The sequence below is a fragment of the Enhydra lutris genome, unplaced genomic scaffold (assembly GCF_002288905.1).
Source record: "Enhydra lutris kenyoni isolate GAN:26980312 unplaced genomic scaffold, ASM228890v2 scaffoldscaffold48, whole genome shotgun sequence".
Lineage (NCBI taxonomy): Eukaryota > Metazoa > Chordata > Mammalia > Carnivora > Mustelidae > Enhydra > Enhydra lutris.
The window spans coordinates 10,669,501-10,683,238 of record NW_019154132.1 but is presented as its reverse complement, the minus strand read 5'-3'; the positions used below and the strand labels follow the sequence as shown (position 1 = coordinate 10,683,238).

The following is a 13,738-nucleotide window of genomic DNA, read 5'->3' as shown; positions in this document are numbered from 1 at the left end:
CTTACACAAAAACCCCAATCTCAAGAGATTTATGTACCCCTATGTTCACTGCACCATTATTTATAATAGCTAAGATATGCAAGCAACCTAAATGTCAAGACAATCACGGAAAGGCTAGCTTAGAACCCAAAATGTATCTGATCAATTAATAGACGAGTATTGCCTTTTTATTTAATTATTTTCTGTGCCTCTGCTCTTATAGTTCGTATGACTGAAACACCTGGGGAACAAGAAGTGAGAACTAGTGTTCACTTCTACCTGGCCCTCACACAGCAGGGTTTTGGGGCGGGGGGGGGGGGAATAAAGGTTAGCTCCATGAACAAGGATAATACACAAACTGGTCCTCACTGCTCAAGAGAACACCTGGGCCACCTACGGCATTCTGACCTTTGTAACCCTACCTATATCCAGTTATTTTTCCCAAACACATGTCCATAAGAATCAGTTTTTAAAATATCAAGAAGATCATGCAATGTTCTGCCTACTTGGTTTTTTGTCCATTTTCCTTTAGACTGTACAGGACTAATGTTTGAGAAGTTCACAATAATCTGATTCACCAGGGCATGAAGTCATACCACAGACCAATTAGCTATTTATAAATGGATCGGTCCTTATAATTTAAACCATGAATTTGGTACAACTACATGATAAAAAGGCAACTACTAACTATGCCAGGAACCACGGAACATTTTTTATTTAATCAAGCATTCACAAGTATGTGACATTAAGCGCCAACCCTTTCCTATTTAGGAGTAGTTATTATTAATAGTGTGTGCAAGAAAAAGACATGAAGTCTCAGTAGGTCAAAAGTTTAATGAGTTATTGCTGTGATGAGGCAATCCAAAAATCTGATTTTGATCCCAGCTGTATTAACAGAAATGCATAGTCTAGAATACACTACCCAGTCACACCCATCTTGTGCAGAGCTCTGGGCATTACCTGTTTAAGAATGGACCCTAGCAGACATGTAAAAACCATGTCACATTAAACGAGGATGAGAAAACCAGGACTCCTTTCAAAAAGAGTTTAAGAAAACATAAACTTGATTAATAAGAGCCTAAATTATACTACAGATCCAACCGATACCAGTTAGGGAGGAGGTAAGCAGCAAATATCCCTTGTCTTTTGAAACTGGAGAAAACTAAAGCAAGGAGTACCAGAATGAGTTAATGCTCAGTGCCGCTGAAAACAAAAGAAAGGGAGGTGGAAATGTGTCAGTGTCCCCTTAATGTTGTAGAGACCACACCTGGTAATTCAAGTATCAGGTGGTTTAGTTTCATACTTAAAGAATAGCTAGTTAACCATATTTTCATTTTTCTTTTTTTTTTTTGTTACACAGTCCTAATCTTAGAAATCCTCACTAAGGGATCAGTTCTAAAACAAGCAGCAATGCAATGTATAATCAAATCATAACTTTCCTTGGTCCTTATTCAAAATAGGTAATTACGAAATAAAATATTAACAGAAGACTTTCACATTCCTATAGTTTCCTGTTATTCAGATCTCATTCTACATCTAGACAGCTCTGGCAACGAAGACACCATAGAAAGAATTACTTACAGTAAACTTTATTTTCATTGATATTTCATTTGACATAATTCCAAAGTAGGTCTGTGCTCTAGGATGAGCCAAAGAACAAAAATCCTAAAGCTCTTGAGACTTTTCATACTGTTCTGAGTAGGGCATGGGGTTTCAAGGCCCCCAATGCTGATACCTAACATTTTACCCCTTGTGACTTTACCCACAGGTACATAAAGAAGAGATAACACCACGTACAAGAATCAAACTGTACGAGAATACATAAGAAGCTCTTGGGTTACATACCACGACCTCTTTAAGGTTGTAATGATAATGACTGATTTCTTCTGGAAAGTTCAATATTATTTTTGTTGTGTTTCATTAAGTAAAATGTCAGAGTATGTTAAAATGCTGCACTTGTTTCTCTTAATACACTAAAAATAGTGGAAGTTTTTAAATTCTTCATGAGTCCAAGCGGGACATGGCTACTACTGATGGGGTCTATTCAAAAAACTAACTCCAAGTTTGGCGACCATCAGCAAACTGTTCAAAAGAAACACATAAACAAAAAACATCAGGTAAAGGACAGAACAGGCACTTGACTATTTTTTCAAGAACTAAAACTGCAGGTCCTTCAAAACCACATGGTGAGGAGATGCCAAGGCAGAGCAGGCACAGGTGAACCTCCATTCCTGGAAGTACCAGAGGAGTAACATGCCAAGGGGCAGTCTTGCACCCCACTTGCCTTAAAATAGTACATGTGAATCAGGAGCTCCTCATCTAACAGCCAATAATTCAAAGAGATGAGCAAACTGAAGCCTGGGAAGACCAAGGTCTCTCCAGGGTCACAGACCTGGATCATGGTACACTTCCAGTCTCCCAGTTCACTGCTCTTGACCTTGGTCTACACGGACTATAAAGCATTATGCTTGACAGCATCATAACTATTATCAAGGTCAGGTAAGGATCTTCTTCCAGATATTTAAAAATTCTGTTCTCAGAGTATCTGTATTATACTTAAGGAATATGGTTTTTTTTTTTAAATAATCTGGTTTCAGACAATAGGATTTAATCAAAATTCCATTGGAGGAAAATTTTTAATAATAACGGATGCCCACACGACTCAGAAATATGGAACTCATACTGAAAGTCCCAGAAAGAGCTGCGGTCATGGCTTTGCATGAAGCTCCTCCCACTGTAGGCAGGAGCCAGGACAGACCAAAACACATTATGTGAGGGCAAATTCATGAACGCACTCACTTCATTCTGGCATTAAATCAACTACTGTTTCTGCAGCCTTCCCTATTTGTGTGTATATTACATCACTTCAATTGATATTCAGCATCAGGCACAGCAGTAGTTAAGTCTTTGAATGCACAGAATCTTGGGGGGCATGAAACTAAACTCCATACTGGTAAAGAACAGCAAGAGAAAAGAAAATACCTGGCACCGGCAATTAAGCCCGCAGGCATAAATTTTCCAGAGTGGTAGAATCTCATTCCCATAATGCCAGCTAAGGTTCCAGATGTAGCTGATGGGAAAGAGAAAAGAATCAAAGATCATTACATCTTATATGCGGGAGAACGGACGTCCCACCGATCTTTCAAGGGCCAGACCCCATCTCATACTATCATCTCCTTCCCCATGGCCACCCACGCTCTATGGGGCTAAGAACAAATACTGGAATGTAAGGCCCTCACAGGCTGAGCCAAACGGCCTTCTTGGCCTTACTTCCTACCACTCTTCAGCCACAGTTTTCTCCAAATTTGCCACAGATCTTTTTTTCCTATCCTTGCTGATGTATTTATACTGCATGCTCTTCTTTTCAACATCTGTTAAAACACCTATTATATGCCATACACTGCACTAGGGGCTGGAGGACAAAACTATCATCAAAAAAGGTATTTTTTTTAAAGATTTTATTTATTTATTTGACAGAGATCACAAGTAGGCAGAGAGAGAGAGGAGGAAGCAGGCTCCCTGCAGAGGAGAGAGCCCGATGCGGGGCTTGTTCCCAGGACCCTGGGATCATGACCTGAGTCGAAGGCAGAGGCTTTAACCCACTGAGCCACCCAGGCGCCCCCATCAAAAAAGGTATTTAAACAGGGGTGTATGGGTGGCTCAGGTCATGATCCTGGAGTCCTGGGATGGAGCCCCGCATTGGGTTCCCTGCTCAGTGGGAGTCTGCTTCTCCCTCTGTCCCTCACCCTGCTCATGCTCTATCAAATAAATAAAATCTTAAAAAAAAAAAAAAAGGTCTCTAAACAGTGGGTCCAGCCTATACGGAAAGATCAGGAAAGGACTTGCAGAGGAAGTAAAGATCAAGCGAAGATCTAAAAAGTAGGAGTCAATGAACTAAAGGGGGAAGAAAGCACATTCCATGCAGAGGGAATAATACACCGAGGGCCTTGTGGTGAGAGGGAACTGAAGCTAAAATACGGCTAGCAAGGAAGAAGGGCCAGACCACAGAGCCTTGACTGTGAAGACTGTGGTCTTCATCCTCAGAGAAATGAGAAGTCATTTAAAGATATCAAGCAGAGGGATACATGAGCAGAAGAGAACTGTAAAAACAAAATTCTGGCTGTTCCATGGGGAACTGCAGCGAAATCAGGGCATGTAGGGATACCAATTAAGACACTTCCTCAGGAATGCAGGCAAAATACAGGGATTACTGGGATGGGGACAGTGGCCATGGAGACAGAGGAGACAATTCAGGATATGTGCTGGAGGTGGTGTCAACAGGACTTCCTGGTGAATGAGACAGAAAGATGGAGGGCAGGAGAGCAAGACCCAAAAGGATGGAGAACACCAGAAGACCAAGATTATGTGAGGACAAGAGGTCAGGTTTGGGTAGATGCCTTGAGACAACTAACAAAATATTTCAAGCACGTAACTGTATACCTAAGAGTAAAGCTTAGAGGAGAAACCCTTTTGTGAATCAATGACCTGTTTCAATAGTAATTTAAGGCCTGAGCTCCAATGAGCCAAGCAAGATGGTATAAAGAATATAAAAAGAGCCAGGTCTTGGGGCACCTGGGTGGCTCAGTCAGTTAAGCAGTCAACTCTTGATACTGACTCAGGTCATGATCTCAGGGTCCTGAGACTGAGCACCACATCAGGCTCCGTGCTCAGTGGGGAGTCCACTTGGAATTCTCTCCCTCTCCTTCTGCCCCTCCCCCTGCTCACTTGAGCTTTCTAATAAATAAACAGGTCTTAAGAAAAAAAAAAAAAAAAAGAGCCAGGTCTTAAGAACTTCAACATTTAATAGCCAAAAAGGAAGATGGGTTAACAAAAGAGAACAAGTAAATAAAAAGGAAAACAGGAGAGTGGAAAATGTATTGGTCTATTATGCTAAGAAAGCTAACAGGCCACTAGAATGAGGATTAAAAAACGTACACTGCAAAGGCACATGCGTGGTTCAGTCAGTTAAGCATCCAACTTTGATTTCAACTCAGGTCCTGATCTCAGGGTCCTGGGATTGAGCCCCACGAGGGGCTCCTCCGTGCTCAGCGGGGAGTCTGCCCAAGATTCTGTCTCCCTGTGCCCCTCCCCTGTCTTGTGCATGCACGCGTCCACTCTCTCTCTCTCAAATAGACATCTTAAAAAAAAAAAAAAAAACTGGATTCTGAAAAATTCAGGTCACTGGCACAATCAGGGAAAACTATTTCCATGGACAAAGGAGACAAAAACAAGAGACTGAGTGGGTCGAGAATGTGAAAGGGGAAGAAGTAAAAACAAGCAGTGTAACACACTGTTTAAGAGAAGTTTCTAAAGGGGAAGAAGGGCATCAACTGGAGAAGGAAGTGGGGTCACAAAAGGTCCTTTTTTCTTCACTGTGTGAGAGAGGACACACATGAACATAGGCAGGAGGGAGCCATCTGCATGGTGGAATCAAGTAAGAGATGGCATCTGTGGCAGAATAACACTCCAGAAGGTCAGGGAGAAGAGACCCAAAGGCTGGGTGGAGACACTGGCCTTGGAGAGAAGAGAAACAGCACAGCGGAAGGTATGGTTACTGACAGCACGCTGGAGCCCCCATGTGAAGACTGCTGCTCTTCTTTAGGTAGGCAGTGCTAAGAGTGGAGGAGTGGAATCAGACAGAAATGGGAAAAAAGTGAGCCACATGGGTGGCCCAGTTGTTTAAGTGTCTGCCTTCGGCTTAGGTCATGATCCCAGGGTCCTAGGATCGAGTCCTACATTGGGCTCCTTTATCAGCAGGGAGCCTGCTTCTCCCTCTGCCTGCTCTGCCTGCCATTTCCCCTGCTTGTGCGCTTTCTCGCTCTCAGATAGATAGATAGATAGATAGATAGATAGATAAATAAATTCTTTGGGCGCCTGGGTGGCTCGGTTGGTTAAGCGACTGCCTTTGGCTCAGGTCACGATCCTGGACTCCCAGGATCGAGTACCACATCAGGTTCCCTGCTCAACAGGGCGTCTGCTTCTCCCGCTGAACTCCCTCCACTCATTCTCTCTCAAATAAATAAAATCTTAAAAAAAAAAAAAAGAAAGAAATGGGAAAAAAGAAGTCTGAAAGTCTTTCAGGAACTTGAATGAGGGAGCTGTGAGGCAGACGGAGAGCTGGGCACCTCCTCCTCTTGCAGCACACCCCACATCGGCCATTGCTGACCTCTACTGCCCAGCCCATGACAACTCGTGCAAACCACTCCATTAACATGCTTGCTCTCCCCACTATACTTTTAAAGGCCAGAACTATAAATTTCCCAACTCTGTGGGTTTGTGGAGACAGTGAGATGCCCACAGTCCTAACACAGAGCCAGATACACAGGTGAAGCTCAATAAAAATGCCCCCAAAGCCACCCTGGTAAGTAGTAATCTTCCGTTCCCAGCATTCCTCACTCTCTGTGCAGCTCACAGGGCACTTTGGCAGCCCCGCAGACGGTTCTGTGTCAGTCAAGATAAAGGCTCCTTGAAGGCAAGGCCTCTGCCATACGTTTAGCTCAGTGCTAAAGGGCTAATATTTTCAAATGTGAAAAATTAATATTGATGTAAACCTAAGCCTGACATGTGATCCTCTGCGAATGCTCAAGCACAGTCTTCAGTGGGTCATCATAATGATTAAGAGACATATACTTGCCTTGCATAGCTTTATTATTAATTTCATTGGTTAAACCTAAATTCATGAGGCATGAAAACCTTTCCGTATTCTGTACTTAGAAAACAAACAGAAACCAGCACAACTCCTCCCACCTCCAATTTTAAAACTTCCCTAGAACTTGGCAGAAGTAGTAAAACTGTCTTCATGTGAAGAACCGGCCAAATTCCACCAAACCAGAGCCTCTTGGTAGAGGACTCTGGATACATAATTGTACAAGGGAGACAGTGACACTGACATACCTAGGAACACCCAAATGTTCCTCGGATCCTGAGACAGCTGATAAGCACCCAGGCCTGCTAAGCTACCAAAAAGCAGCCCAGCAGCCAGTGACGGGACACTACCTGTAAGAAAGCAAACAGAGTCCTGCATTATAATGTCAGCCACTCATTTCATTAACAGAATTCACGAGATTTCCTTTACCTTTTCCCACAAAAAAATTTTTTTTCTCAACACAGTTCATAACCAAGGAGCTCTCAGGCAGGAAAACGTTTGGGGAGTTTGCTATTTTACAGAAAAGGCAGGGTAACAGCACACTAATCCTATTTTTAATTAGACAGATACTTCTATCTGGGGTGAAAAGAAGGGCTCCTAACCAGGCCTGACTAACCTGTCAAGGGCTGAAACGGTCTGTAGTTAGAACTCAGGCAAATCCACCAAAGGAGAGGGAAATAAGGGCAGTGAGTTAAAAAAACAAAAAACAAAAAACAAAAAAAATGAACAAATAAAAAACAAAACAAAACTGGAGAGTAAGAATTCTGGGGTGTGTGTGTTGGGTTGGAGATGCAGGCTAGAACTGAGGTAGAAACAGCACATTTACTGATAGACCTATGTCTAAAGAGGAGACTTCAAAAAAAGTGAGCAGGGAAAGAAAAGAGGTTTCTTCCTACTTAGCACAGAGATGACACTCTGGGGTCAAGGCTGCTGTGTGGTAGTCAATGATAAGAACAACCTACTACCACCCCTGCCCAGCAGCTTTAGATAAAGAACCCAAGGACAAGTGAGTAGACAAGAAGCCTGACTTTGGTCAACCAGATAATGGAAAAGCCAGTGCAAGAGCCGCTATATTGATAAGAAGCCCGCCCTCAAGCTAGTGGGCTTAAAGCAAACTTGACTCAAACCAGATCGCACTTCGGGGACTCACTCTTTACCAGCAACAATGTGAAAATCTTAGGAGGTTTAAGCGGCTACAAATCATACCTGCTTTTGCATAGCCAATGATGCCACCAGAAGCAACCAGGGCTGCATAGCCAAAGCCAATCCAATGTAAAGGCACTCTGAAAATGAAAGCGTAAGAAATCAGTGCCAATCGTGGCTTAAAAAATAATAAAAAATTACAGGACGGGATTAAAACATCATTCCAGAACAGTGACAGGACTGTACAAATGAACATAAATCCCAGAGGTCAGATGACTTGCTGTAGTCGATGACAGAGGTGGAACTCAAACCCAGGTCCCTGGCCTACATGTCCACCCTCCCACATACCCTGTGCTCGCCAGCAGTCTATTCTTACGGGCCTTTCCAGATAAGGAAGCTAGCTCTGGTTTTGAGAAGTTGCTGGCTATTCCTCTCCCATCCAGTGTACTTACAGTGGGCCAGAGTCCTTCTGCATTGTTCTCTTTCACTCTGACCAGACAGAGTACACCAGGCCAGCACCTGCGGAGGCGGGGACTAGATCAGAGATGGTTAACTGCGGGGCTCTATAGCAGTCAGAAGGAAATGGACCCAAGTTCCAGCTCCACCCCTCAGGAGCTAAGAAGTAGCAGTCAAGCTACCAAGCTCTCTTAGCCTCAGCTTCCCTCACTGTACAGAAGGGTAAGAATGGTAGAAATTTCCCAGGGCTCCTGTGAGCGTTAAACAGGGTAATAGGAAAAGTGCTCAGCACGTAGTAAAATGCCGAGCAGATACCAACCGTTCTGGTAATAACCTCCATTCTAATAACACACGCCTACAGGAAATGGAACGCAATTCACTGACCAGCTGTGTACAGATGAGTTTATCTTCTCCTCAGCTAACCAGCTTATTACTAAATCAGAAACGAAGTATCCCCTGTGTCCTTAATCGAGCTATTTTAATTGCCCCTTTCAGCCCTTGCCCAAAGAATTCAATTACTGCAACACTCAACATCTGCAAAACTTTTAGCTGGCTATTTACTCTTGCATCCAAATCACAGCTCGTTCGACTGAGCTCGGCGAGGGGGTAAAAGACTGGAAAGCCCAAGTGCTAGTTAACGTAGGACACTTCGTTCTTGGCGAAGCAGGGTGTAACTCCTTTAAAGAAATGCATTTGGTATCCAATGAGTTTTAAAGCTTGGAAGCAATTCATACCTGTTTTGTTTTAAATTTTTAATTGTGGGGCAGGGGAATGCCAGTGATTAATTCCAAGTAGCGCCGAGTTACTGAGACTCTCAAGGAGCTGGAGCAGTAAAATCCACAGGAAGCTAGTCACCACCACGCTACATCGGTAAGCATTTGTCTCAAGAGCACAGGGATTCTGCAAGGTTCACAGTTTTTAAGGAAAGCACAAAATGCGCGACTAGAAAGGCAACTATGACGCAGCCTAACGCTCCTGCCTGGGTCTGAGGGACGAAGAGTGGGCGGGAGCAAAGCCTCTCCTGTAATCCCCCAAAGTCAAAAAGGTAGAGAATAATAACAATTCCCAAGTACCGAACCGCTTTGCCGTAGGTCCACACCGGCCTTCTAAGGCGCACAAGCAGTGAGGCGGACAGTACTGGTCCCGCCGGAAGCGACGCCGCGCGCTCTGCGTCCCGGGGGCAGGGCGGAACATGGGGCGGGGCGAAGCCCAGAGCCAGGGTAGAGGAGGGGTGCAGTCGCAACGCGCGCAGGCGTCCCGGGAACCGGGGACGCATGGGGCGGGGCTTGAGGGGAGGAGTCGAGGCGCGAGCACAGCGTCCCGGAGGCGGGGCGGGACCTGAGGCGGGGAGTTGTGCTACGCCCCCTAGGTCCCAGTGCCGCAGCTCCCACAGGGCAGCCGACCTTTGAAGCTCGGCTCTCCAAAAGCGTGCCTGAAACCCAGAATTTGAGTCGGATCTTGCAAGAGGCATCGCGAGTTGGGCCCGGCCTGAGGTGCGGGGCGACGGATACGAGAGAAGGGCACCTGAGGATGAACTCTGAAAGACCCTTTTAGTGGAGGGACTTGTGGTTTACCTAGTGTAAACCGGAGGCGTGCTCTAGCCAGATCGCGTTTTTTGCCTACAGTGTAAGTACTTTCTTCCTGCAGAGATGGTGACCGCAAACCAGGGTGTTTACTTGAGCAGCATCTTAGAGGAGGAGAGAGGGTGAGTTAAATATAATTTCCCACTACCTCTGTATGCCCTAGTGTCCACAAAACGTTAATCTCCATTCCGCTACAGATCGGCTTCTCTTAACTCGCGTTTCCTGCAGGACCACTAACTCGATTGCTGTACAGCAAAATTTGGGTGTTTATCCTTGATAAGTCTCTCTTTATCCTTAATCTTCTACAAGAATCAATGTAGATAAATCTTACAAATACAATCTTGAGTGAAAAAAGGAAACTGCAGCTCATGCATACTCCCAAACAAAAACTTTCCAGTTACAGCAGTTCCTGCATTTGAGATACCAAAACTGAAGCCTGTGTTTACCGTAACTAATTCTAACCAGGGAAATCAGATTAGGACTAAGAAGACCTTGAGTAATTCCAGTATGCCAGACCCTCACTGAGTTACTGGAACTTAACAATGGGACTTAACTTAAAACTAGCTCAGAATGGATTTGGGGATGCCTTCCTCCCTATTCAGGTGTCAACTTAAACCTTAGTTTTAACAGCAGTGATCTTACTCCTGCCCTTTAGACTTAAAGAAATTGAACCACAGAGAAAATTAAGTAAGTTACCTACAATCCTCATCCTGGCTGGAGCTGCTATTTTGAAGTAAGGTCTTTCGAAATCTACACCCTTAACTTAACATTGTGTTGCCTCTATGTCATTCCTCAACCAAAACCTAGTGGCCCTCTTTCTCATGCAATGGCCTGTGAAGTCCTACACATTTACCTCCCTGCCCTCGGCTCACTTTCATCACGACTTTGCTCATGCTTCAGCCTCCCTGTCCCCACCTCTGAGCATTTGCACCTGTTGCTTCAGCTGCCCAGCACTTCCCAGATAATCTCCCAGGTCACCACCTGGTCTCCTTTATGTCTTTATTCAGCTGTCACTTCCTCAGTGAGGCCTTCCTGGATCATCTGGTTTAAAATGGGTGGCTCATTTGGTGAAGCGTCTACTTTGGCTCAGGTTGTGATCTCAGGGTGCTGGGATCAAGACCTGCATCCAGCTCCCTGCTCATTGGGGAGCCTGCTTGTCCCTCTTCCTCTGCCTCCTGCTTGTGCTCTCTTGCAAATAAATAAATCTTCAAAAATAAACTAAAAATTGCAACGCATATGCAATTCTCAGCATATTTTCCTCCATGGCACTTACCTCCATATTTAGTGCTGTATAACTTACTAATTATAAAATCATCTCCCCACCCTAGTATGTAAGTTCCTAGAGAATGAGGGTGTTTATGCAGCACTTAGAATAGTGCTTGGCACACACAGTGGATGCTCAGTAAGCATGTGTTGAATGAATGAGCAGATGTGGAATAAAAGGAGAGGCTGGTGTGCACAAAGCAGAATGAAGACAATATGCAGAGAGAGAAAGAGACAAGAGGGAGAGATTGCCCTGATCACACCCTGTCCCTTTCTGAGCTCTGGTTCTCTTCCTACCCTAGCTTCTGTCAGACGCACCTGTGTCTGTTATAAATCCATCCCCATGCCCGCTGTTGAAGTTTGGAATAAACAGAGTTGCTCTTTGTTATTTGCAGTTAAATATCTCTTTTAGCTGAGATAGCACCCCGTTTCTTCTGCCAGAAATACCTTTTTATCCTTGTCTAAAAACTCAATCTCATTTTTTTTTTTAGATTTTATTTATTTATTTGACAGAGAGCGATCACAAGTAGACAGAGAAGCAGGCAGAGAGAGAGAGGGAAGCAGACTCCCTGCTGAGCAGAGAGCCCGACGCGGGGCTCGATCCCAGGACCCTGAGATCATGACCTGAGCCGAAGGCAGCGGCTTAACCCACTGAGCCACCCAGGCGCCCCTCAATCTCATTTTTAAAAATTTATTTATTTGACAGACAGAGATCACAGGTAGGCAGAGAGGCAGGCAGAGAGGAGGAAGCAGGCTCCCTGCTGAGCAGAGACTGATGCAGGGCTCAATCCCAGAACCCTGAGACCATGACCTGAGCTGAAGGCAGAGGCTTTAACCCACTGAGCCACCCAGGCGCCCCCTCAATCTCATTTTTTATTAAAAAGTCATCAGTCAAGCTGCCCCTGGCTATCCCAGGCCATTACGTGTGTTCTGTGAAAGGGGGGTGTATGCAAAAGGACCACCAAAGGTCAAAGAAGTCACAAGACCCGAGAGAAAGGCTGACAAGTCTAGCTTGGCAAGTAATGGCTTATTAGGGGGACAGATGTTTCTTTGGCTGCCACGGTACAAGTAGACTTGCACATGTCTCCTGTCTCCAGGGCAGATCAAGGATGCTATGCCCTAAGGGTATACTTAAGGATGTGGTTAAACAAAAGGAAAGAATGGGGGGACCTGTGCTCAAGAAAGTTTCAGGTCACAAAACAGTCATCCTGGCGGATTTGTCCAAGATAGACATGAAACATGAAACATTTACCAAAACTTTTGTCCTTCGGGTGGGGATCACACTTTTCCTTCCTAAGGTAGTGCCTGGCACATGGTGAACACAATACAGGCTACCGAATAAACAAAGGAGGGAGGAGGTCTAGGTCTGGCACAGTCTAAATTGAGAAAAAGTGAATTTGTGATGAGATTCTGCTCACACACAAGTATCAAAGTAGACAATTCAACATTTGGATGGTGAAGACTATATGCAGACTATACATTTCTACATGGAAAAAAGAAACAGAATGAAAATGAATTCCCCCAAATAAATTATAGTTTGTTGTGTGTGTTTTTTTTAAGATTATTTATTTATTTATTTGATAGACAGAGATTACAAGTAGTCAGAGAGGCAGGCAGGGAGAGAGGAGGAAGCAGGCTCCCCGCTGATGCGGGGCTCGATCCCAGGACCCTGAGACCATGACCTGAGCCAAAGGCAGAGGCTTTAACCCACTGAGCCACCAGGCGCCCCAAGAAATTATAGTTGTATATGACCTGTTGTCAATGTAATGGCTTCCAAGGATACTACCAGGTAAGTTCTGCCAGAGGTCACTGAGCAGAGAGGCTCACAGACTAACCTAAAATGCTTGAATCACATGGTTTATTAAATCAATTTTTAAAACATGAGGAGGAGAGAGGTGGTTCAAGATGGCGCCATAGGAAGACCCTGCATTCACTTTACCCCATGGACATACTGAATCTACACCTACATGCACAGAATTACTTCTGAAGAACTAATGTTGATTGAATAGCTTCTGCACAATGAATAGAGGGACCACACAGAGAAGGGCAGAAGAGAGAGACATGGTAACAATGAGACCGCACCACCAAAGCAACAACCTGCAGCAGGGAGTAGTATCACTGAGGAACCCACATGTGGATTTCCTCATCCCTGGAGCATGGCAAAAACCCCGTAGTTCGGGCGCCTGGGAGGCTCAGTGGGTTAAAGCCTCTGCCTTCCCCTCAGGTCATGATCCCAGGGTCCCAGGATTGAGCCCCACATCAGACTCCCCACTGTGTGGGGAGCCTGCTTCTCCCACTCCCTCTGCCCTTCTTCCCTCCAAACACTTATATTCGCACTCTCTTCCACACACTTTCTCAAATGAAATCTTAAAAAAAAAAAAAAAGAACCAACAGTTTAAAGGCAACTTAACTATTAAGTAAAGGAAATCCATTTATTAACCCTAGAATGTCTACCAAATGGTGGGAGAACTACTGGAATTCTCTGCAGTGGGAGATGCCAGTGAGAGCCTTGGTTTACGTTCCCCCTTCACCGGGATAGCATGGCAGGGAGCAGGGTCCAGGCGCTCTAGCCCACCTGCTTGGGTTGCTCCAGTGAGCCCTGGGCTCCTAACACACCAACTCCAGCTGTCCACCAAGGTGGCCCTAGCACAGGGTGTTCTGGGACCCA

General features: G+C 44.9%; 1 protein-coding gene across 5 annotated transcripts; it reads right to left on the bottom strand.

Annotated features, from left to right (window-relative positions):
• Positions 1–1,552: 1,552 nt before the first annotated feature.
• On the bottom strand, positions 1,553–9,404 carry LOC111156655 (transmembrane protein 14C). 5 transcript variants are annotated; one of them, XM_022517676.1, is made up of 6 exons: positions 9,298–9,404; positions 8,221–8,287; positions 7,832–7,908; positions 6,874–6,975; positions 2,962–3,049; positions 1,553–2,061 (listed from the first exon to the last, which is right to left on the bottom strand). In XM_022517676.1, exons 2-6 carry the CDS (start codon positions 8,241–8,243, stop codon positions 2,007–2,009), a joined length of 345 nt encoding a protein of 114 aa, XP_022373384.1. In that variant the 5' UTR covers positions 8,244–8,287; positions 9,298–9,404; the 3' UTR covers positions 1,553–2,006. The 5 variants fall into 5 exon arrangements, with proteins under 5 accessions (XP_022373384.1, XP_022373383.1, XP_022373387.1 ...); XM_022517675.1 differs by having other exon boundaries at positions 1,553–2,210; positions 9,298–9,376; XM_022517679.1 differs by having other exon boundaries at positions 9,303–9,356.
• Between the last annotated feature and the right edge of the window lie 4,334 nt (positions 9,405–13,738).

Bases quoted from the DNA above. Each gene is read 5' to 3' on its own strand.
- LOC111156655 (XM_022517675.1), bottom strand. From the start codon at position 8,243: ATGCAGAAGGACTCTGGCCCACT. The intron at 7,909-8,220 runs GTAAGTACACTG...TTTCATTTTCAG, and splicing joins CAGAAGGACTCTGGCCCACT to AGTGCCTTTACATTGGATTG. The intron at 3,050-6,873 runs GTATGTCAGTGT...CTTTCCCATCAG, and splicing joins GAACATTTGGGTGTTCCTAG to CTACATCTGGAACCTTAGCT.